A 22,002-nucleotide genomic window follows, 5' to 3' on the forward strand; every position below is an offset into this window, starting at 1 on the left:
GTCGTATGAAGCCACATATCTGAGAGCAGTGATGTACATGTGGCAGATCTCAACAAACAGCCATTCTGGCGTGCGAGAGTAGGTCACCGACGAGGTCAAGTACGTCAGGCCATAGAAAGCGTAGACCATGTCTCTCACGTCCGTGGCATCACTGCTCTTGCCCAGGATCAGTAGCTGCGTAATGTCGGTATGCGGCAATGCTTCCCTTTGACTTGCTATCATTTGCGAGATGATAGCAAGCCGCTGACGAGCATTTCCTAGCAGAGACACCCGCTTCTTGAATTCTGGAGTTATCGGAGGCAGTTCATCTCTAATGAGTCTGACGAGATTATCCCTATAATTATATCAGCATATGGTGAGATGGCGCCTCTGTACGGACGTTCCAAGTGAGGGGACCAGGTGCCCTGGACGATATCCTGATGTCCGCTTCAGACGCGCAACGAGACGCAGACAGACACAGACTCATACCAGCTGATTCGGGTGCCACCGCATACCACTCTGGTATGCTTCGCGAGCACCACTTCAGGCAGCACCCATACACGATGGAACCACGGTCGTTCTAGGAGTCGTTCGATCGAGTCCCGGAGGTCTTTTCGGCTCAGCATGCGGTTCAGCACCCGCCTCGAACTGTTATCTGCAATCCGTTTCCGCTCGGCATACTCAAAGAGCTGCTTGCTGCGGTCGTCATGTTCGCCAAGCCATATGTAGACCTGGTGTGCTTGGTTGAAAATTAGCTTCATGATCGAGACTTGATGTCCACGCTCGGCGTCGTTCGCCTGGTCGATGCAAATCTGGTCGATCTATGCCCGCAGAAGCTGATCAGTAGTTGAGCAGTGAAATCATAGCAGCGTGGTTACGCACCCATATCAGAATGGACTTTTTAGGCTTTCTCAAGGCTCGCAACGCGGCCAAAAGATTCTTGGTCACTGGGAAACGACACCCATCCAATAGTATGCAGGCATTCCTTTCAATTGTCTGCCAGCAGTAACTAAGACAATAGTACTGTCTCTGGGGAGTTTTCGAGTCTTCCCAGCTGAGTGTGCCCACGAGGGCGCTGCTTCCAGTCCCGGGCTGGAGATTAACAAGTCGGAATGCATTGCCATCTGCCAATGTCTTGTATTCGAACTCAGGAGCGTCCGCGAAAGCAGCATCACTTTGGCGTCCTCGACGTCTTCGTTGATCCGCACCTGGATCGGGCGTGCCCGCAAACGCCCTGGCGTCGTCATGGTAATCGTAATCAGAATAGTCTCCCGCTTCGAGCGTAAGGCTTCCAAACCCCCATTCAAATCTCGGGTCTGTATTCACAGGTTCAAACTCGTCGTCTGTGTCGAGGTCTTCCTTTAGCCGCGGAGACGGCATTGTGCTCACCGGCATGGCGGCAAATTGGAAAGCGGCGCGTGATGGTCATGCCTCATCTGAGGTGCACACCCTGCGTTCTGTTCGACGAAAGTTGCTTTGAAGGAAGCAAATACAAGTAATACAGTAATCCAGCAGCTGAACAGCCATGTAGTGCACTGCCACCACAAATCTGGGAGCGTGGCTTGACCTGCATGAGCCCGTGTAACGACTTCGGGCGGCTTTGAGTATCGCACTCTGTGCTTTCAATGTCAGCTAGGTAACCAGAGCCGTGGAAACAGCAGAGTGTGGCTCTTGAGAGAGACGTGATTTGGTCACCGTCGCCCAGTTCTTCCGTCTGGCGTCCGGAGTGCGGTCCGGAGTGAAAGTCCATCAGGCTTGGCGAGGGTTTGACCTCAGGCCCACAGAGGCACGAAGTGCACACGAGATTTCGGATCCGTATCTCCCTGACCATCTCCTGACCATCTCGATGATTCTCTTCCACTCTCGTGGGTTACACCCTCTCGATTCCCCCATGATCATCCAAAATGGCAACGTGCGATACGGTCTTCGCTCGTTTCATGCGTTGTCGAAGATCCAGGCATTCACCTTTCGGCGCGCACTATCGCGAAATCAAGAGCAGCGAAGGCTTGCAGGAGAAGAGCTGCGCACTAGGACAAAACAAGACGGGAGTTGCACGGCGGAACCAGAAGCTGTAATTGTGTAGGACATCCATCGCACAGGCAGTCTGAGTGGAGGCAGTGCATGTGGACATTGACGCAGGCTTTAAATGAAATCAGAGTCATATTGGTTCTATATTTTCCTTTCTACCTTATGTTCGCGAGCATGCCGTCTAGCGAACTCACCTCATCGAGCATTGCGCACTCCGGAATGCACACTGAAAAAGCCTCCTGATAATGTCATCCTTGCTGCTCTCCTACCAGATAAGACTGAAGGCGCATGAGCTTCGTCAGGAAATCAAAACTTCTCTAATAAGAAGATCGCCACGACGGAGCTGCTTTCAGCACTTGCACAAACAAGCCTTTTCACTGGCAAGGCCAAGCTACGGAGTGAGAGTTCTACGGGTATTCAAGAGGTTCGCTAGCGCGAAAGGAAGAAGAGAATAGCCTTTGTGGCAGCCGCATTGTTGCGATGCGTTACGTCCTTCTACGTCTAGGTATTCAACATACCTAGTCTCGTAGGGATTACTTGATCATTTTTGAATCCTTCTCATAAACCCAAGACTGTTCGCGCACTGTGTCTATGGAGTATAGCTTGGTTGGAGTGTCTTTCGCTTGGTTGAGTGCAATGCGCAGGTGAGGCGGTTCTCGGTATATACATGTACGTCGCAGCGACACGAAATCCACACGAAATCTCGTTCTGTCGTTTGAGAAAAGAGACAATTGTTGCGAGGTAGAACAGTGATCGAACAACGCGATGGAAGATGTTACTGACACATGGGCAACGCTGGGGCGAAGTCATGACCCGTTGTGGCAGCGGCCCAGTCTTGATTGGGGTTTTTTTCTACGACGATGCCCCACCACAGCGGCCAGCAAGGGCCATGACGTCTGTCGGTACCTCCTGGTTGCATCCATTGGGGATAATCTTTTCCTGGGATGTACAGGCCCTTTGTATTTCTAAGACGTGTGGTCCCTGCTCGCTGTTGTTTGCTCCCCGACCTCTTCGCCCACGCCTAACGCCTTCGACACACAATACCATCATCTCTCACGCAAAGCATAGCAACCAGACGTCAAGATGGCCGCAGTCGAGAGCAAGTTTGATCCCAAGGACATGGTATGGAAGCACCAAATGCTGTGCATGCTCTTACAAGCACGCTAACTTGCTTACTGTAGGAGTTCCGCCACCTCGGTCCCACTGGTCTCAAGGTCTCCGTCCTATCTCTGGGAGGTTGGTTGACCTATGGAGGTACTCAAAAGGGCAATGTTGTCAAGGACTGTATGGAGGCTGCATGGGTGGGTGCCACGCACACAGGCAATAATTGGAGCACAAGAGCTGATACTGCGAATTAGAATGCTGGCATCAACTTCTTCGACACTGCCGAGATCTACTCCAATGGCCAATGCGAGATTGAGATGGGCCAAGCTCTCAAGGAGCTTGCCTGGCCGCGCGACGAATATGTCCTCAGCACCAAGGTGTTCTTCGGTATGTAGCCCGCATGGAGGTCACCTGGCTGAACATCCGGGACTGATTGGGCAATAGGCACCGGACGCAAGGAGCCAAACACTCGAGGGCTATCGAGAAAGCACGTTGTGGAAGGTCTCAAGAGTTCGCTTGCCCGTCTCCAACAGCCATACGTTGATATCGTGCTTGCCCACCGACCTGATGTTGGCACCCCGATGAAGGAAATCGTGGAAGGTTTCACTCAGGTCATTCGCAACCTCAACATGGCCTACTACTGGGGAACCTCAGAGTGGTCAGCCGTGCAGATCATGGAGGCCACCCAGATTGCCGAGAAGTACAACCTCATTGCGCCAATTGCCGAACAGCCACAATACAACGCCTTCCACCGACAGCGCTTCGAGGTGGAATATGCGCCACTCTACCAACAGTTCCAGTACGGTACTACAATCTGGTCTCCACTTGCATCCGGTCTGCTTACCGGCAAGTACAACGACGGCATTCCAGAAGACTCGCGTTTTGCCACGAACAAGGCCTTCTTCGAGGGTACCATCAAGAGCTTGCAAAGTGAAGAGGGCAAGGCGAAGATCAACAAGGTCCGCAAGCTCACTGAGATTGCCGAAAAGCTTGGTGGCAATGTGGCGCAGCTTTCTCTTGCCTGGTGTGTGAAGAATCCCAATGTGTCGACGGTCATTCTGGGAGCCACCAAGGTCGCGCAGATCGAGGACAACATCGGCGCGCTCAAGCTTCTGCCGAAGCTTACTCCCGATGTTATGGCAGATATAGAGGCAATTCTGGACAACAAGCCTGCAGCACCAGCTTCATTTGGCCGAGAGCGGTAGAAGAACGCAGAGAGATGACTTATGAATGACTGAATGCCGTCCATGGTTTGAGTAGATAATCAAAATGTCAGAATTGAAGCAATGCTGCTCAGGCTTCCTCGCCATCTTTGCCGTCACATGTGTCGAGAGAGGTTCACCATTTTCGCCATGACCATGTCGCCTAGGACATTAGTGTGAGCCCTTTTAATTCTCTTGTGCACCTGATGATACTGTGCTCCGCTTCGCTTGCTACCTACATGTACTCAATGTACCCAAGAGGTACCCCACAAAGGCACGAGGCGCAGGCGCACCATGTTGGAACGAGGATGATCTTTTATCCAGGAGCCGACGAACGCACCCGACCGCTTCCGGTCTACCCGAATGGCCCACCCAAGAGCCCTGGGCGTCCCGGTGACGGAGCAATATCATCTTTTCATTTTCCTCATCGTTTCCACTGTTGGCGTCCATTGAAGCAACGTGTCTCACGAGGCCATTGGAGAAATTTGGGGTGTTTTTGGCTTGAGATGCGAGCAGAATCGGCGACAGCATGGAAATCGTAAGGCCTTTTGCTCTGAGGCTTACAGCCTGTCGACGCGTCCAGCTCCCGTGTGTTGCTGCTGCTGCTTCTCGGATCGCTTCTGGAACCAGGCAACATGTCCCCAATACCAGATCTTTCAGGACGAATTCGGTGTACTGGCGAGAGGTGACCTCCAAGGCTCCCACGAAGATCCGAGGGAAATCGAAAGTGTATGCGTCTGCCGATGAAGCTGTGGCTGACTTGCAGTCTGGGTCGACCATTCTCAGTGCGGGATTCGGACTGTGTGGAACAGCAGAGACCATAATCAAGGCAATTGCCAAGAGAAAGGATCTCACTGGTCTCACTGCCGTGTCGAATAACGCTGGTACGGCAATTGGTGGTGGTCTGTCTCCTCTGATTGCTTCTGGTCAAGTCACTCGTGCGATCTGCAGTTTTCTGGGAAACAACAAGGCTCTGGAAAAGAAGTATCTCAATGGAGAGGTTTCCATCGAGCTCACACCTCAAGGAACTTTGGCGGAGAAGATCAGATGCGGTGGCGCTGGCATTCCCGCCTTCTTCACACCAACTGGCGTCAACACCCATATTCAGTCTGGTCAGATTCCTGCGACGATCAAGAATGGTGAGGTCACAGAGTACGGGAAGCCTCGCGAGACTCGTGTGTTCGATGGACGAGTATACAACATGGAAACCGCCATCAAGGGAGACGTTGCCATCCTCCGTGCGCACAAGGTCGACAAGGCTGGCAATGTCCAATTCCGATACACCACCAAGTCATTCGCCCCATTGATGGCCAAGGCCGCGACTGTATCTATTGTGGAAGCAGAAAACATTGTCGAGGTCGGTGAGCTGAAGCCCGCGGAAATCGACCTTCCAGGCATTTTCATCGACAGAATTGTTCAAGCCACCGAAGACAAGATCATTGAGGTGAAGGTGCTTCGACAAGAGACTGATGTTGAAGGCGAGGGTGCAAAGTCTGATGCACTTGCTCGTCGAAACCGCATCGCCAAGCGTGCCGCGAAGGAGCTCAAACCTGGATTCTACGTCAACCTTGGTGTTGGCATGCCCACATTGGCGCCATCTTTCCTGCCTCCGGATAACAACGTGTGGATCCAGTCCGAAAACGGCATTCTGGGTATGGGACCATACCCTACGGAGGCCGAGCTCGACGCCGATATCATCAACGCTGGCAAGGAGACTGTGACTCTCGTTCCTGGTGCCAGCTGCTTTGACAGCAGTGAGTCTTTTGGCATGATTCGAGGAGGCCACGTCGACGTGAGCATGCTTGGAGCCCTGCAAGTGGGCGCAAACGGTGACCTGGCCAACTACATGATCCCCGGCAAGGTCTTCAAGGGAATGGGAGGCGCCATGGACCTTGTCTCGAACCCTGACCAGACCAAGATTGTTGTACTTACAGACCACTGCGACAAATACGGCACGCCGAAGATTGTAGAGAGCTGCACGCTGCCATTGACCGGCGCGAGATGTGTCAGCACGATTATCACCGAGCTCGTGAGTATTGATGGTGATGTGATGAGATGTGACAACATGGCTAACATTCGCACAGTGCGTCTTCGAAGTTGATCGGAAGAAGGGAGGGTTGACCTTGACTGAACTGGCTCCAGGTGTGGGCGTCGATGAGATCAAGCAGAAGACGGGCGCCAAGTTTGCGGTCAAGGAGCCTTTGAGCAAGATGGAGTAGATTCGGTTGTCTGGAGTAGTCCTCTGTGTCGGAATTGTCGTGCTCAGTGTCATGCTCCATTCCATTCTCACATCGACATAAGGTTATTACCTGTATCCTACATGTACCTACCATACAGACGTTCTTCTGTCTGCTCTGCGTCACTAGGAGGCACCACCTACTGCCGTAGTCTTGGCATATCCGTTGGTGGATGATGCGGGTGTCGACGGCTCCGCCATCGGTCCAACGTGCCGTCGGCTACACGTTTAGCCTGGCACTCCGCCTTACTTCACATCTTCCCAACGCGTACTCTCTTCACTTGTGATACTTCACTTCCTTTTCCAGCGTCGAACAGAATCTAGTCTGCTCTCCATTGTGACAATATCCACCATGTCGAAACTATCAGACTCGCTGAAGCAATTCATAAACGCCGCTCACGCCAAACCCAACACAATCCCAGCGCCCAAGAATGTGACATCCATCTACGAACGAATAGCTTCCGAGGCTGGATCGAACAAAGTCGGTCTATCAGCGTGGCTCTGTGCATCTGTAAGTACCTAATTCAAAAAAAAGCACGACACATCTCAAAAACCACCAAAATCCGACTAAACAAAAACGCCAGACCGCCGCCACAATGACCATGAACTCTCCCGAATCCATGCTCGCCCTCTACCGCCTAGCAACCACAACAACCCCAACCCATCAAAAAAACCCCTTCCCAAACCAAGCCCTCTACACCGCCGAACTCATGCGTGAAGTCGGTCTCAAATGCATCGGCTTCAACGGCGTACCCCGCACCATCAACGTCCTCGGAGCATTCCACTCCGGCCTACCCCCAGAAATCCAATCCTCCCTCCAAGCCCGGCCTCCTCGCAGAAATCTCACAGCGAAAAATGTCGAAGCCATGTTGGCGCGAGGGGAAGCCTTGTGGGAAAGTATCTATCATCCATTTAGCGAGAAATTGAAAGCGAAACTTGCTGTGTCGCATCCGGATTTGCCTGTGCATATTATTGAGGCCGAGTATGGAGGGTTGTTTTCGGATCCTGCTTGGAGTACGACGACGACGAGTTCTACTGGCTCGTCGTCTGCGATACCGAATGTGGGACGGGTCTTGACGTCTGTGATTGCGGTGGCGTGTCTTCGAGCACAAAGTGGAGTGGGGCCACAAGTGGTCAGTCATGTTTTTGGGCTGCGGAAAGCGTTTGAGGATGGGACGGCCGAGTCGGAGGAGGAGGTGCAGGGCGGGAAATGGTTGGCGAGTAACGAGGGGAGTTTGTGGTTGTTGCAGCAGGTGGATAGCATTGTGGAGGCGTTGGGACAAGGGCAGGGAACTACGTTTGCGCCTGGGTTTGATAAGCCGTTGAAAGCTAAGCTGTGACGGAGATGAGAGTGGTTTTGGGAATGAATAAATGACGGTATTGATTGCGGAGGAGATGGGTTCATTCAATGATAGTTCCAAGGGTATCTAGTCGCTGTCGCACTCAGCCCGAGAGGAATAGCTCGCTTTTCTCTTGAGAGGCATGTCATCATCTTCATCTTCGCCACTATCGTCTTCCTCTTTGCTCCCCTCACTTGCGTCCGATTAAGGCGGGAGGACTTGGAAGACAAGCCCAGGTTTGAAAATAGGAGGCGCAGCATGTCAGCCGGGGTTCCGTAGGCGTGATTCTGCAATTGCCTCACAAAGTCTTTGAAAGACGTCGACACGATCAAGGCGCTTGCTTCCTAAGCAGACTCTCTTTCGTCTTGGGTCTTAATCCTTATGCCATTCACGACGCGGAAATCCTGGCCTGACCCGCCATACGCCGACGAGAGATCTGGAAAATCCTTACATATCTTCATGAATAGCTCGCGATGGCTCAGAATTGGTACTTCAGAATTGGGAGGGGCGAAGTCGTCTCGATATGCTTGCCAGATCTTACTCTTGGGAGTGGTGGCAAGCCTATCGGCCATGAGATTGGTCTTCAGCCAAGCGGACGTGCGCGCTGGCTCGAACGAGGGCCAGCGAGACTTCACGCCCTTGATGATGTTGGCGCCAGATACGGATCGGTGCAAAGTCGCTGATGGGTATACTTCTAGAATGAGTTTTTCGAAGTCCGCTTTTTCAGGACAAATGGACCGTTCCGCCGCAGGTATAGTACAACTGTGGCATGCACTGCGATAGGACAGCCAGATGCTGGCGGAACGAATCCGAGGCGCACTTTCGTCTGCAATATACTGCTTACGCAGCCATGTCTTACACGATTCAACCTTATCAGCGCGAAGACTGCCTCCCAGGATAAGGTCAACGCTGTCCATATCTTCCAAATCGGTGTCTTCCACTCGGCTCTCTGGGGATAGGCGTACACCCCCAAAGCAAAGGTTGGCGGGCTGGTCGATTGGTAGATTCATCCATTTCTTCATGCCATTGACGATATGGGAGATAGTTGTGGCCTGCAAGTCGAGTCATCAGAATTGAACTCCCTCCGCTGGTTCTCAAAACTTACAGGGGAAACTTTCACGTATACGGGAGGCTTGTCCCTTGCCTCGACAAGGACTGTCAGCTTGCCTTCAGTGGTACTTGAGAGTCCTGAATCTGCCTGGGGCAACCTCGGCTGAGACGTAATCGGCGTACGCTGTTTGATTGACACATCCGATGGCTTCGGCATCAGGCCTTTTATCACATAATCCTGGGCAGCGTTGCGTCCTCTGCTCGTCGTGGGAAAGGTCCTCTCGACACTATCGAGGAATTCTACGCCATTTAGTTTCTGCGACGTTCCAAATCGCTCTCGATATGCAGCAAACAAAGCCTGCTGTGGGACTTCGGAGTCAGGATCAGCAATATAATGAAATCGAAGCCACTGAGCGCTTCTCATCGGCTCTTCCAAGGCAGCCACTCCGTCCTGAGTACCAGCGCTCGCGCTGGTGGTCGCACCATGTTGAGCTTGCTGGCTGTCCGGTGCCGCAGCGTGGCAGTTTGATTTCCGTCGGAGGTTGAAATAAATAACTTTGCCATTGCGTAACGAAGATCTGGAGCCGGGGATCTCCTTGGAAACGTCGAGCAAGGGAAGAGACGCCCAGGGAGATCTGCCGAAATCGCTGCGATATGCTTCGATCAGTTGCGTAGCTGAGACTTCTGCATATTGGTACGGTTCGTAAGTTCTTCGCAACCACTCAAAAAGACTTTCTTCTTTCGGGTGGGTAGCAGGAACCAAGCTCAACATGTTGTGGCTGCCTCTGTTCTGATTGGTACTATGAGAGGATCGAGCTTCACCAATAGTGACATTCTGGCGGACGCCCTGGACCATAAAAGTACCGTCTCCTAGAGGTAGCAGCTTTGATGCAGCAAAAGTCTCCAGCACCCGATCCACAAACTCAGCGTAACCGAGTTGAGGGACACCAGGGAAAGTGTCTCTATATGTCTGCCACAACACGTTCATCGTGGTGTGCGTAGTGGCATCGACAGAAAAGTGACGTTGTAGCCACTCTGTAGCTTGACGTTGTCGCGGCACCAGCGCTGCGGCTGCAGCTGCCACCAATGGGGCTCGAGAAGGCGGGAGCTGCGCCCATGGCCGTGGTGCTAGAACATGACCTGGACCAGCTGGCCCACGAGAGCTATGCCCGTGGTGTAAGGATACAGAGCGTTTCGAAAAGTTCGGACCCTGCAGAAGATGTGAGTTAGAGTAGACGCAGGAGCCAATAGCGGAAGGCTGCGTATCTGGCGATACCGCGAATGCGCCTGTAGGAGGCAGACCTGCACCGCCTGCAAGCCGTATGCTTTCCACTGAACCCACAGCCTGACCCTCATCAGGAAGGTCAACAATGGTGTTCTTGAACCAACAACTCTTGCACGCATCTACGTGAAGTCGTTCCGCATAGGCCTCCAGGTACCTTGCTGCCACTGGTGAAGTCTTCTCAATCTTGTCGAGTATGCTGTAGAAGTCTGAAAGGGTCTCATAGCTACACTTCATTATGGCCACATCTTCAAGAGGAGGGTCTGAAAACAGTGTTTTGGGCATAGACGAGTCAGACGCCGTTCCAGCATCGCGCTTGTTCTTCCTGGATGACCATCGTGGTGATTGACTTGAACTTGAGCCCAGCTCGCCCAGGGGTTTCCGTCCGGTCTGTCTGAGCAAGGCTACGTCCTTCCATACTTTCCAAGATGCCTCGCTCAGGATGTTGGCCTTTTCCACAATCTTCAACGCCAGGTCCGCTTCGAGCTGGTCGCGAAATGGGTACCATTTGTTTTCACGGCTATGCCGGCCGCCCATGATGACTTCGTCGTCTTCCACAGCTGGCTCGAACACGTCCAGGTCGGCGTTCACGGCCCACAGCGCCACCTCATTTTGCTCTTTCTGTTGCCGACTCGTCGTTCCAGACCCCCAACTCAACCTTTCGGCGACCAGAAACAGCTTCCGCTGGTACGGAGTGGCATCGCGGTCCTTGCCACATTGAGGACAGACACCACCGCTGACCTCGCCGTTGTTCAAAGCCGCCCACGACCTGTAAGGGAGGAGGCTTAACGGATACCGCAGGCTGTGAAAATTCTTGCCAATGCCGGAGTCCACATGCGGCTTGTACTTGGGGCGTGGGAAGTGTGCAGCATGGCCACGGTCAATCCGGGAGCGTTTCGATGGGGTGGTGGTCAGGTGTTCGGAGTCGCAGGTGGCTCGTCGTCTGTGAGACATCGGGCTGTCGAGTCGGTGGTGAAGATCGGGGTCTTGCAGCCTCCTGTGCTGAGACGCTGACGCGACGCGACGCGACGGGACCACGCGCCTGCCTTAGGCCCGCGCCTTAGGAGGTACCTCCTACCTCCTACTGCGTGTGCAGTGTGCAGTGTGCACGCACTCCGGCCCCGGAAATTCCGATCCGGCACTTAACACCTTCGTTCTAGGAGGTACCTCCTGGGAGCCTATGAACTTCTATCCATCTCTGGCAATGCACGCCAAGCCATGCCAAGCGCCATGATCCTTCCTTTCCCGTCCTTTCCCCTCCAGACGGAACACCTCGTCCTCACTCTGATGATCAGACAGAACTACCGACGACCCCGCCACAGCCTCTGACACGCAGCTTCAATCTCGACTGCCGCGACCCGACAGAGCACCGCACCGCCATGGACGTTGCTCTCCATCACCAGGACCATCCGGTTTCCCCAGTTCTCCATGCATGCTGAGAGCTCGGGCTGGGTATATAATCATGCGTGTAAGTGCAATGCTATGTCTTCGATATGACCTATCCCTCCTGTGTTTCAGCACACTGCTCCGTACCATACCGATCATACCATGGCCGCTACATCTGCCAACGTTCCATTTACCGTCCAAGGCAAGACTGCCTTGATCACGGGTGCTGGAAGTGGTGCGTCCCGCGGTGACATGAGTCGTACCTGGACGAGCATCACTGTTGACTTTTGCCGACAGGAATCAACCTCTCCTTCGCGAAGCTCCTCCTCGAGCGAGGCTGTAACGTAGTCATCGCAGACCTCAGCCTCCGCCCCGAAGCAGAAAAGCTCGTGCAGCACTATCTTCCCAAAGATGCAAATACGCCCAGCTGCATCTTCGTCAAGACCGACGTGACTAGCTGGGATCAACTCGAGAACGCATTTCAGGTAGCAGACAACGAATATGGTGGAGCAGACATTGTCTGCCCAGGAGCAGGAATATTCGAGCCGCACTGGGTAGGAAGCCATCGTATTATGGCGGAACGGTGATGTGGTGCAACTCTGCTAATATTGACTTGCAGTCCAACTTCTGGATACCGCCTGGCACAGGTGCATCAAAGGACAAGCTTCACGGAGACAATGGCATCGGTCACTATGCACTGCTCGATATCAACTTGACACATCCTATACGCACCACGCAGCTTGCCATTTCTAGATGGCTGAACCCGCCAAAGGGTTCCAGAACTGGAAAAGTGTCTGCTGCAAACCCCAAGCGTATCGTACACATCAGCAGTATCGCTGGTCAACAGCCCATTGTTGGTCAGCCTCTGTACGTTGCTTCGAAGCACGCCATATCTGGTTTCATTCGAGCCTTGGCACCACTGGAGCAGAGGTTGGGTATCAGAGTTAATGGAGTTGCACCTGGCGTTATCAAAACTCCGCTGTGGACAGATCATCCAGAAAAGCTCGTTTGGCTGGACGAAAAGCAGGACGAGTGGATCGAGCCTGAGGAAGTTGCCGACGCGATGCTGCGGTGCGTTGAGAGTGACGACGTGGTCGGGGGATGGGTTCTCGAAGTTCTCAAAGGAACCACCCGCAATGTTGGATGGCAGAACGAACGCGGACCACAGGGCCCTGGATCTACCGCGAGCAATTCGGCGGCCAACGTTGCTGAGGTCTACGATTGGCTTGCTCAGCCTGGCTGGGGTGTGGCAAATTGAGAATCTCGTTCAAGCTTTGCAGAGTGCCAACCACTGAAGAAGATGTTGTCGCTACGCCAAGTCCCCTTAGACTAACTCGCTCAGCTGAATAGGATGCTTACGTGCGCTATCGAGATACCACTACAGCCATCTTTTTGCACTCTGCTCGATGTGCATAGTGATTTTCCGTGACCTCAAGATCACAACTCCCTTTCGTCCTGATGGGACCCCTTCATCTCCCGCTCAGAAGCCTGGAGAACTTGATGATGTATCCTCGCGCTCATTCACTTGGTATCGGTCAGGGACTGAGGGCGAACCGCCGAAATTCTAATTCATCCGCCCACGACAAAATGCACGAGGCCCCTTCTGTAGATATACCAAGGCATGGCCACATTGCAGGCCATCATGATTCTAGTGAGAGGAGACATTCGGGCAAGCGAAGATTTCAGTGAGCTGAGTATGGCCTCTACTCAAAACCAAAGACGCTGGCTGATGCAGCATTCATGCATACCAAGAAGATCATGAATCAGCCCTGCTGGCGAGTGCCACGTGCCAGCACCTTTCGAATTTCGCACAGCTAAAGATGCGTCGAGAGCAAAGTACGGACGGAAGGCTGAAGCTACTGAAATCTGGACATAAAACATCAACGGCACCAATCTTGATGCTGTCGCGCATGGCAGCATGATCCACCGCTGCCACGCTGGAGCACGTTCGGTCTTTCAGCCTCTCTGGCACGCTCTCGATGCTCGGCATTCGCTCCATATCCGCATTGCTTGTCGTGACCCTCTTCATGACCACCAAGATGATGCGACAAGCACTTCCTGTGGCTCTCGCAGACTCCATGGCAATCTGGTCTGCCTGTTTCGTAGCCGTCTCAAAAAAAAAGTGCGGAGACACCTCCCGATTCAAACGATCTCGGAAAATCACCTGACAACGCAAACTTCACCGCCTCCAGACCGTGTATCGTGGTCAACATGTACCTCCTCGAAGCATTCACAGTGGACGCACCATTTCAGGCTTACACCCAACATGTTCGACTGTTGCAATTGTCATACACGATATCGTGGCCGTTTGTAGGACAATAGAGATGATGCTATTGTGCTTTGCATACGCTACTACAATAGGACCCATTTTAAACTTTAAATCCATTGTGAGCTCAATTGTCTTCCATTCGAGCTATGCGACCACAAAACAGCTACGAGACCGACAATACAACTGCGAGGCTGACAATGTGCGCAATAGACGGCCGTCGATATATAATATCATTGCTTCTTTCTCCAGATTTGTTTTCTCTTTCTTTCTTTATTCCTCAGACCTTTGCCCGACCTTTCATCTCCCGCAACAACCACAGCAACAACCACAGCAACACCACCACAGCAACACCACCACCACAGCAACACCATCACAACAACACCAGCACCAGCGACAACACCAACGAAAAAAACAACGACCACAACGACAACAACACCAACGACACCAACGACGACATCAACAACGACATCAACACACCAACGACGACATCAACGACATCAACAACGACAACAAACACAACAATGACCACCCCGTTCATGCGAGAGATGAGCGGGCTTAATGCTCGCCCTCGTCAACGTGTGCTGCCAACCTTCGCCAGCCGAGGCACGCAGACGCCGCCGCCGCGTCGCGCTCAGCCTGCTGGGCCCCCTGCCGGGCCATCTGCCGGGCCGTCATCCGGGCCGCCGGGAGCGGCAGCACCTGGCGCGGCACATGCCAGTGCTCCTTTGAGCGATGGTATGTATACATACCTGTCACGACAACAGCCATACAAGATGGCAAACAGCTAACACAATGGCCTCAGAAGCCAAGCGCATCAAGGACCTGGAGAGTGCCAACGCCGACCTGTACGAGAGAGCCACCGAGCTTGAACTGAACAATGGCGAGCTTGTTGACGAACTCGCGGCCCTCAAAGAGAGGCTCACCAAGCAAGAGAAGGAGTTGACATCCCGCACCAAGTTCGCCGAGGCAAGCCTCGATCACTCCATGAAAGCACTGTCGAGCGAGTCTCTCCAGCTCAGCAAAACGCGAGCAGACCTGCTCCAGATCCAGGGGTTCAACAACGAGCTCAAAACCACTCTGCAGAAAACCCGCCTCGAATTGACCGCCTCGAAAGACCGTACGGCCCGCCTGAGCCACGAACGTGACGACGTCCGCACCAGCTTTTCATCCGCTCAGCAAGAGATTGACACCCTCAAGAAGCAGATAGAGCAGATAGAGCAGGGACACAATGGCAGAGACGCGCACGAGTTCCTGCAGGCCATCAATGAAGAGTTAGAGGACCAATTTACCGATGCTGGCACAGAATTCACACCAGAGAACGTCATCGCACACATTCGTCGAGTATCCCAGCAGGCCGCCATCAATCGCGAGGTCTCCGCGGACAGCAGTTCCTCGCAGCACAATGACCCGGCACGTCGCGGTCTTGGCCTACGCACCCGATCCATGGCGCAAGAGCTCGCTGAGGCTGCACAGGACGATGGTAGTGACGACGAGCAAGGTCCAGATAGTCTTGAGCCGCGAAAGCAGCGATCCTCCGACGACTCGAATAAGCTTCAACAAGACCACATCGCTGAGGTGGCTAGCCTAAAGATGCAAATCGCGAACCTTGAGACGCAAATCCCCATCACCAATGCTACTCACACGACTGAGGTCACTACCCTACAGGCGAAAATCGAGAAGCTTCAGATGGCGCTCCGTCGTGCTACTGCCGCTGTCAATGATGAGGTAGATCAGATGGCTGAACTACACGAGACAATCGAGAACCACGAAAAGACAATCGAGAACCACGAAAAGACAATCGAGAACCTCGAAAAGCAGCTCTCGGCTGCTGCTGCTGCTCACAAGACTGAGGTGGCTAGTCTGGACAGAAAGACAATCGAGAACCTCGAAAAGCAGCTCGGGGCTGCTGCTGCTGCTCACAAGACTGAGGTGGCTAGTCTACACGACCGAATCTTCGACCTCTCAAAGATGCTCTTTGATCTTGGCGAGGACAACAATGCCCTTCGACGACACTTTAGGCCGGAGAGTGCGATCATCACCGAGAACGAAGAGCTCCACAAGAAGCTCAAAGATGTGATCGCCCATCTGAAGGACCAGATTGGCATCAAGTCGAGGCTTCAAGATTACGAAATGCCAGACTATTTGCAGATTGTGTCCGAAGTGCTAGAGCGAGACGCTGCAGCGGCCGCGAAAGTACCTGTCGAGACTCGAAATTCTGCCTCACAGACCGAAGAGGAACCTGTCAATCCCACCGAAATCATCAAATACGTCGACAAGGTTCGCGATGCTACCATGTTCGAGTCATTCCGCCAATCACCATCCTGGCTGCAGTGGCTTCTCACCATCTGCGTCCTGTTCCTGCTCTACTTCGGCGTCTCTGGATACCAGACCGATAATATGTGGCTCGCTGCCAACAGCACCCCTGCACTCCACCGCCTTCGGTACACTCAAGCAGATCGCGCAATCCTCGGCAACTTCTGGTCTTGGCTCGAGTCTGTCGCCGGCTACGACAGTCAACGCTTTGGCTGATCCCAGCTACCACCATGACCACACATACCAGTTTCACAGAACGGCGAGACAAACCGCCGGCATGTCTTGATTGTCCCATCAACGACAGCTTCCGAATCACGAATGCACGACGAGGGCATGTGTATTGAGTGAGATTACTAGTTCTTGTTTTCTTGTTTTGCGCGATGATACCCACAGGGCTGAAGCCGTCATGGATGGATGGATGGCTTCTTTTCTGTTTTCTGTTTCTTCTTTTCTCTTTCTTTTCTCTTCTCTTCTCTTCTTGTTCAAACGTGACATGGAGAATATTGACGGAGGGAGGGAGTAAGGCAGAAAGAAAGAAAAAGAGAGAGAGAGGAGAGAGAGAGAGAGAGAGAGAGAGAGAGAGAGAGAGAGAGAGAGAGAGAGAGAGAGAGAGAGAGAGAGAGAGAGAGAGAGAGAGAGAGAGAGAGAGAGAGAGAGAGAGAGAGAGAGAGAGAGAGAGAGAGAGAGAGAGAGAGAGAGAGAGAGAGAGAGAGAGAGAGAGAGAGAGAGAGAGAGAGAGAGGGCAAGTTGGTACGTAAAACATCTTTTCTTTTCTCAAAGCAGTACTAAGCAGTAGTTAGGCTAAACAGTCATGTACAGAAAGCAATCGGTAGCCATGCCTGCTTGTCCTCATATGACTTTTTGGCTTGCAGCAAAACCAGTTTTCTTAGAGGTAGGCTCGACCTTTCTTATTCATCGTTTCCGCGTTTCGTTTTGGTGATTACTGAATGTACCTACCTCCTACCTCCTACCTCTGACCTCCTACCTGTACATAAACCTTGCTTACCCGAGGTAGGTAGGTAAGGTAGGTAGACGATGTTGCTACAGCGGACGGGACGAAAGCATGGGTCATCTCTTTTCACTTCACCTCACCTTACCATGCCTGACCTTACCTTACCTTACCTTACCTTACCCTATCTTGCCTTCTTAGCACACCCTTGTCTGAAAAAGAAAAATGTCATTCTTTTGGCCCTTTGATCATGCTCAAATTTGTCGTTTTGTCGGCATGGACAGCCGCAGTGGAAGACGGATTTCAAGCTTGGAGCATATTTATAACTTTTATTATTCGTCGGTTAATTCAACCCATCCCAACTTATTCAAGTGCGGAAGCTTCAGAATACAAGAAGAATGTGTTGTGTTGTGTTATACGAGGTGATGATGACGATGATGACGATGATGACGACGAGGTGTATCAGATAGTTTGTCGAGTCCCTATGTAAGACATGGCATTGCGAACGAGACCGCATTCTTACCTCATGTAAATAGAGGACATGACCACGACAACCTCTGTTCTTCAATTTGTTTCTGGCTTGCCCCTTTCCATATCTGCAAGCCGTTCGTGTAATGCAAAAGAAAGTTGTTTCTAAACGAGTGTTGGGTGTTGAGTTGGCCCGAAAATGACTCGCCCGTTGGTTGCGGGCGTGTATATGTGCCATCATTCTGCCCAGACTGCCAGAGTGGTTCTACCTTCAAATGCCGCTTGAACTTCCGCCCTTCGATAATGATAGGCAGTGCGTAGTACAGCGAGCTGAAATTCGTGTAGTAAAGGTTGCACGATGTCGTGCTCTAGACATACCAAGTAGTGTCTCGCAACCTATCATGAACACCGCTGATCCCCTCAGGCGCGTCACCCATGACGGAAGAGTCGCTCGAGGTATTCTCCGAGAGGGTGTTGAACAGGTACGCGCGGCCACGCTCGCAAAGAAGGTCGGCGTAGTATGCGGGCGGACATATAGAAACCGCTTTAGTGGCACGATTGAACAAGTAACAGAGGTGATGGGTGAACTGTTCCAGTGCGTCGGCAGTGAAGGAAATGTCGTCTTTGATGACGACGTAGTGCGCCGGTCGAGCGGTGCCTTGGAGGCCTTGGTGAGCCTGCAGGTAGAATTCCCGAATAACTTTTCCGACAATGCCGCGATCCACAATGGTGCCTGGCAGAGGATTCCAGGAGCCCTTGTCTCGCTGTGGGTTGTAATCCGCGTCCTCCACTCGAGTGGGATAGAAGCGTGTGTGATGACGCTTCCCAACGATGATGATGGCCATCTTGGGCCACCTGTCCTTCTTGCCATAGCGCTTTTTGAAAACATTCTCGAAAGCAGGCAGCTCCTCGCGCAAGACGGTTTGATACTGGCCCTCTGATACGCCATCACGGTAAACCACAACCTTGGTGGGGAGTTTCTGGTTTTTCCGGACCCACACGTCCAGACGCTCATTGAACATCTCCTCGAGGGGTTCAACCATCTCCTGTCTTCCCTTCTGACTTCTGATGCTGCCTGGCCACTGGAACATCTGGCTATCGACACTGGCGACAACACAAGAGACGCTAGGTGCGTCCTCTGCGCTGTCCGGAGATGGGTGGGTGACATCGATACCAACAACCATGGTATTGGCGTCAATGGGCGCCGTGACCGTATTGGCAACGCTATGCGAGATGCCACCTCCCTTCAAGTTGAATTTCAACGCCAAATTGCCAAGGTACATATCCTGGCCGTTTTCTTTCTCCAGTTTCGAGCCCACGGAGCAGATTGTCCCAACGCCGTGTACGACGTCGCCAAAGAACTTAATGCGCGCATAAAGCCAGCGATCAACATCTGGAATGATGATAAAGAGCATGTCGACCCTCTTGCCCTCGGCCCTCTCAAACGCACCCTTGAGCACTGCGTCATTTTTCGGGCGATTCATCATGGTCAGCCTATCAAGCTCGATCTGCATGGTAGGTCCACGTTCGCCCATGTTGATGCCATAGCCCATGAGCGCTGTTCCGAGCTTGCCAACAATGCTTTCGACTGGACCTCGCAAAGTATTGCGTCCCGAAAGGTTGATCACCAAGACTTGCCAGCGATTGAATTTCCCAGGCTTGGCAAATTTGGTTCCAGCAAGATTCCAGGAACCGTTGCGAGGGGTCACTGATTTCTTGCCGTAGTTGACGCTGGGAGCTTGTAAGATGCGACCAGGGACGCTGATCATATCGATCCCCACGCGAAAACCAAACGGTCCAACAGATTCATTTTGCGGGGTGGCGCCGGTAGCGGCCAGGCGCAACAGTCGAAGTCCGTTTCCAGGCGCATCCGCAACGCCAGCAATAGACATCGCGTTGAGGTTCGGAAATCTTGCTGCGAACTTCAGCATCTCCGACGTCTGGTTACCGCTCAGCAAACGACGATATGCTTGACCGGGGTTAACCCAGCACAGCTCCATTGGAAGGTATTGCGGAGCGTCACGAGTCCCAACATTGAGCAACGGCAGTTCAGGGCGCTTCAGCGTGATGCCGTGATTTTTCTTGAAGTATTCGGCAACGGTCATCTCCTGAGACTTGGTGTTCGGACTTGCTCGATCCTCAATGCTGATCCTGACCTCATGTGCATTGCCAAAACGCTTGACGTGAATTTTCTTATGTGGCTTCGCGAAGCCGACAATCGTCTTCGCCTTCTTCATGAACATTTCCTTTTGACCATCCTTCGTGTAACGTACCTCAACTTTGAGCATACGTATGAACGATTCTGCCTGATCGTTACCCGACCCGACTTCTCTGACCAAGTCGAGCAGCTGCATCGACTTGTAGAATGCGCCGCTGGTGACATTGATGTTGACCAGAAGACGGCCGATGGCTGGGCGAACCGACGAGAAGTAGCCGCGCAGAGCTTCGAGACCCTGACCAAGATCATATGACTCCATTCCCGGATGGGTACCAAACGGGTAGAAGTTCTTTCCAACATCCTTGACTTGGGCAGCCTCGTTCGGAGCTTTCGTGATGATGATGTTCAGGAGCTGAATGAGATCAGCGCGACCCTGGTACATGGCACCTGCCGAGGTGCTCTTGAGGTACTCCACCATGGCGCGTGGATTGAAAGACCCCTTGTCATGAAGGCAGAAATGGAACGTGTTCCGGGCTCGTGCTGCTTTGACAAATTCAGGAGGCTGATCGCCCTCGGAAGAAGGGCCGACGGCACCGTTCTCTGGTGGAAGTGTGACTTCCACCATCACCTTGCCTGCCATCATCTTCTCCAGATCCAGCTTCTCAGTAGTGACAATAATGCTCGAATAATCAGTAGCCCATCGCAGGTTGGCAAAGGCTGCATGTGCGACGATTGAATCAAAGACGCGTCGACGCTTGGGCTTGCTGATGTCCTTGATCTCCTTAATTTCCACTTCGTAGCGATAGAGAGGTACTTCGTTCACGTTGGCCTCAAACGCGGTGGTTAGGGAGAAGTAATTAGTTCGCAAGACGATAGCCTTGCCCTTGGAGCCGTACCCGGAGCGACCAGGGAAGTCATCGATGATCTTGCCCTTGGTTTGCACCACCAGGGCATTTTCAGCAGCAGTGATGGCTGGGTCAGGAGGCGTGACTGGTTGATTCTCCCTCCTCGAATATCAGCAAATTTTCTCAAGAGGCACTCATGTTCGTCTCACAAATAGATTCCCCCACGACCTGGAGGAGGTCTTCCACCCCCTGCACCGCCTCTACCACCTCTGAAAGGCATCTGGGTCGACTGGCCCCTGCCAGGAGGACCCCCGCCGCCGCGACCTCGGTTACCTTGAAAATCACCACGGCCACGACCCGGTTGGAAGTCTCCTCGACCACGACCAGCTTGAAAGTCGCCACGAGGAGCACTGGAATCTCCTCGTCCACGACCTCGCTGGCCGGCGCCTCTATCGCCACGGCCGCCGCCGCGACCACGTGGTTGGTTTCCGGACATGGTATTTATTTTCGTGTATGGAAGTGTAGTATTGATCTATGCGAATCGTGTCAAAGAAAGTTGCAAAGACGAGGAGAAACAAAGAAAGGGATACATACACCAGGGGTCGGAATGAATGGCTCAGTGAGTTCAACTCGGTCTCCCAAACAGGATGTTTTCGATGATCTGCAAACGACACAGGGTCGTCAAGGACAAGTGTGTTTGTGCCTGTTATTTGATTGTCGTAATGTCTGTGCTATACTACGTAAGAACGTGTCAGCGGTTGCACTGCATGTTGATTGGCGTGGCGAAGCGTGGCGATGCATTGACCGTTTGCCTGTAGCCACTCTCTGCGCAAGGAGTCTGACAGTATTTAGGTACACACAATTGGTTGATCCAACGGCAGGCGCTAAGTGAGAGCTCGCTGCAAGGTCTTGGATCGAGATGGTAATGTCAAGAGAATGAGAGGTGTTTGCACTGAAATCCAAGCTTGACAAACAGAACGAATTCCGATCCACTCGGAAGTGATTGCACGAAAGCGTCGCGTCGGGTGACAGCAGGAGCAGACGTTTGGCTGGTGATGGCGCTGGTGGGTGGTTGGATGTGATGATGGATGATAAAAGTGTGCTTGAATGGGATGTGGCGAATGTGATGGCTTCGAATGCAGCATATAGATAGGCCAATGCTTCGAAAAGCCCGATTTGAAAATGGTAGCGGTCGCACTCTTTGTTCTGTCAAAGCATGATGTTTTCTATGTTGTAGAGAGGATGAGAATGGATGGATGGATGGTGGAGAGAGGGAGGAGGAGGAGGAGGAGGAGGAGGAGGAGGAGGATGAGAGGGAAGAACAGAACAGAGAGCGGTGAGAGGAGAGAGGAGGGAGGGAAGGAGGGAGGTGTGAGAGAGGGAAGGAAAGACA

General features: G+C 52.7%; 9 protein-coding genes across 9 annotated transcripts; 5 read left to right on the forward strand and 4 right to left on the reverse strand.

Moving 5' to 3' along the window:
* Positions 1-428: 428 nt before the first annotated feature.
* Positions 429-1,359, reverse strand: SEPMUDRAFT_49468 (HET-domain-containing protein; the record flags this gene model as incomplete). Its single annotated transcript, XM_016909115.1, has 2 exons — positions 429-800; positions 862-1,359. 2 exons carry the CDS (start codon positions 1,357-1,359, stop codon positions 429-431), a joined length of 870 nt encoding a protein of 289 aa, XP_016758585.1.
* Positions 1,360-2,897: 1,538 nt separating this feature from the next.
* SEPMUDRAFT_150566 (voltage-gated potassium channel subunit beta-3) lies at positions 2,898-4,451 on the forward strand. The gene is made up of 4 exons (XM_016906259.1): positions 2,898-3,129; positions 3,189-3,308; positions 3,366-3,498; positions 3,556-4,451. The coding sequence occupies exons 1-4, from the start codon at positions 3,091-3,093 to the stop codon at positions 4,314-4,316; spliced, it is 1,053 nt and encodes a 350-aa protein (XP_016758586.1). The 5' UTR covers positions 2,898-3,090; the 3' UTR covers positions 4,317-4,451.
* Positions 4,452-4,739: 288 nt separating this feature from the next.
* Positions 4,740-6,805, forward strand: SEPMUDRAFT_150567 (3-oxoacid CoA-transferase). Its single transcript, XM_016906260.1, has 2 exons — positions 4,740-6,342; positions 6,398-6,805. The coding sequence occupies exons 1-2, from the start codon at positions 4,843-4,845 to the stop codon at positions 6,530-6,532; spliced, it is 1,635 nt and encodes a 544-aa protein (XP_016758587.1). The 5' UTR covers positions 4,740-4,842; the 3' UTR covers positions 6,533-6,805.
* Positions 6,806-6,857: 52 nt separating this feature from the next.
* SEPMUDRAFT_157690 (uncharacterized protein) lies at positions 6,858-11,175 on the reverse strand (the record flags this gene model as incomplete). Its single annotated transcript, XM_016907746.1, has 3 exons — positions 6,858-7,060; positions 7,134-8,941; positions 8,995-11,175. The coding sequence occupies 2 exons, from the start codon at positions 11,173-11,175 to the stop codon at positions 8,234-8,236; spliced, it is 2,889 nt and encodes a 962-aa protein (XP_016758588.1). The 3' UTR covers positions 6,858-7,060; positions 7,134-8,233.
* SEPMUDRAFT_48460 (uncharacterized protein) lies at positions 6,902-7,889 on the forward strand (the record flags this gene model as incomplete). The annotated part of the gene is made up of 2 exons (XM_016909068.1): positions 6,902-7,060; positions 7,134-7,889. The coding sequence occupies 2 exons, from the start codon at positions 6,902-6,904 to the stop codon at positions 7,887-7,889; spliced, it is 915 nt and encodes a 304-aa protein (XP_016758589.1).
* A 594-nt stretch (positions 11,176-11,769) lies between the features above and the next one.
* Positions 11,770-13,864, forward strand: SEPMUDRAFT_89601 (NAD(P)-binding protein; the record flags this gene model as incomplete). The annotated part of the gene is made up of 3 exons (XM_016910504.1): positions 11,770-11,842; positions 11,905-12,161; positions 12,227-13,864. The coding sequence occupies 3 exons, from the start codon at positions 11,770-11,772 to the stop codon at positions 12,863-12,865; spliced, it is 969 nt and encodes a 322-aa protein (XP_016758590.1). The 3' UTR covers positions 12,866-13,864.
* On the reverse strand, positions 13,371-13,687 carry SEPMUDRAFT_119021 (uncharacterized protein; the record flags this gene model as incomplete). Its single annotated transcript, XM_016901471.1, has 2 exons — positions 13,371-13,421; positions 13,493-13,687. 2 exons carry the CDS (start codon positions 13,685-13,687, stop codon positions 13,371-13,373), a joined length of 246 nt encoding a protein of 81 aa, XP_016758591.1.
* A 544-nt stretch (positions 13,865-14,408) lies between the features above and the next one.
* Positions 14,409-16,616, forward strand: SEPMUDRAFT_150569 (uncharacterized protein). Its single transcript, XM_016906261.1, has 2 exons — positions 14,409-14,611; positions 14,679-16,616. The coding sequence occupies exons 1-2, from the start codon at positions 14,413-14,415 to the stop codon at positions 16,403-16,405; spliced, it is 1,926 nt and encodes a 641-aa protein (XP_016758592.1). The 5' UTR covers positions 14,409-14,412; the 3' UTR covers positions 16,406-16,616.
* Positions 16,617-17,470: 854 nt separating this feature from the next.
* Positions 17,471-21,878, reverse strand: SEPMUDRAFT_150570 (Piwi-domain-containing protein). Its single transcript, XM_016906262.1, has 4 exons — positions 21,470-21,878; positions 21,204-21,345; positions 20,819-21,141; positions 17,471-20,768 (listed from the first exon to the last, which is right to left on the reverse strand). Exons 3-4 carry the CDS (start codon positions 21,103-21,105, stop codon positions 17,975-17,977), a joined length of 3,081 nt encoding a protein of 1,026 aa, XP_016758593.1. The 5' UTR covers positions 21,106-21,141; positions 21,204-21,345; positions 21,470-21,878; the 3' UTR covers positions 17,471-17,974.
* Between the last annotated feature and the right edge of the window lie 124 nt (positions 21,879-22,002).

The sequence above is a fragment of the Sphaerulina musiva genome (genome assembly GCF_000320565.1).
Source record: "Sphaerulina musiva SO2202 unplaced genomic scaffold SEPMUscaffold_8, whole genome shotgun sequence".
Classification (NCBI taxonomy): Eukaryota; Fungi; Ascomycota; class Dothideomycetes; order Mycosphaerellales; family Mycosphaerellaceae; genus Sphaerulina; species Sphaerulina musiva.

Excerpts from the sequence above, each read along its gene's own strand:
- SEPMUDRAFT_150569 (XM_016906261.1), top strand. The coding sequence starts at position 14,413 with ATGCGAGAGATGAGCGGGCTTAATGCTCGCCCTCGTCAACGTGTGCTG. Across the intron at positions 14,612-14,678 it reads CAGTGCTCCTTTGAGCGATG|AAGCCAAGCGCATCAAGGAC; the intron begins GTATGTATACAT and ends CAATGGCCTCAG.
- SEPMUDRAFT_150567 (XM_016906260.1), top strand. The coding sequence starts at position 4,843 with ATGGAAATCGTAAGGCCTTTTGCTCTGAGGCTTACAGCCTGTCGACGC. Across the intron at positions 6,343-6,397 it reads GCACGATTATCACCGAGCTC|TGCGTCTTCGAAGTTGATCG; the intron begins GTGAGTATTGAT and ends ACATTCGCACAG.
- SEPMUDRAFT_150570 (XM_016906262.1), bottom strand. The coding sequence starts at position 21,105 with ATGTCCGGAAACCAACCACGTGGTCGCGGCGGCGGCCGTGGCGATAGA. Across the intron at positions 20,769-20,818 it reads GGTCGTGGGGGAATCTATTT|GGAGAATCAACCAGTCACGC; the intron begins GTGAGACGAACA and ends ATATTCGAGGAG.
- SEPMUDRAFT_150566 (XM_016906259.1), top strand. The coding sequence starts at position 3,091 with ATGGCCGCAGTCGAGAGCAAGTTTGATCCCAAGGACATG. Across the intron at positions 3,130-3,188 it reads AGTTTGATCCCAAGGACATG|GAGTTCCGCCACCTCGGTCC; the intron begins GTATGGAAGCAC and ends TGCTTACTGTAG. Across the intron at positions 3,499-3,555 it reads CAGCACCAAGGTGTTCTTCG|GCACCGGACGCAAGGAGCCA; the intron begins GTATGTAGCCCG and ends ATTGGGCAATAG.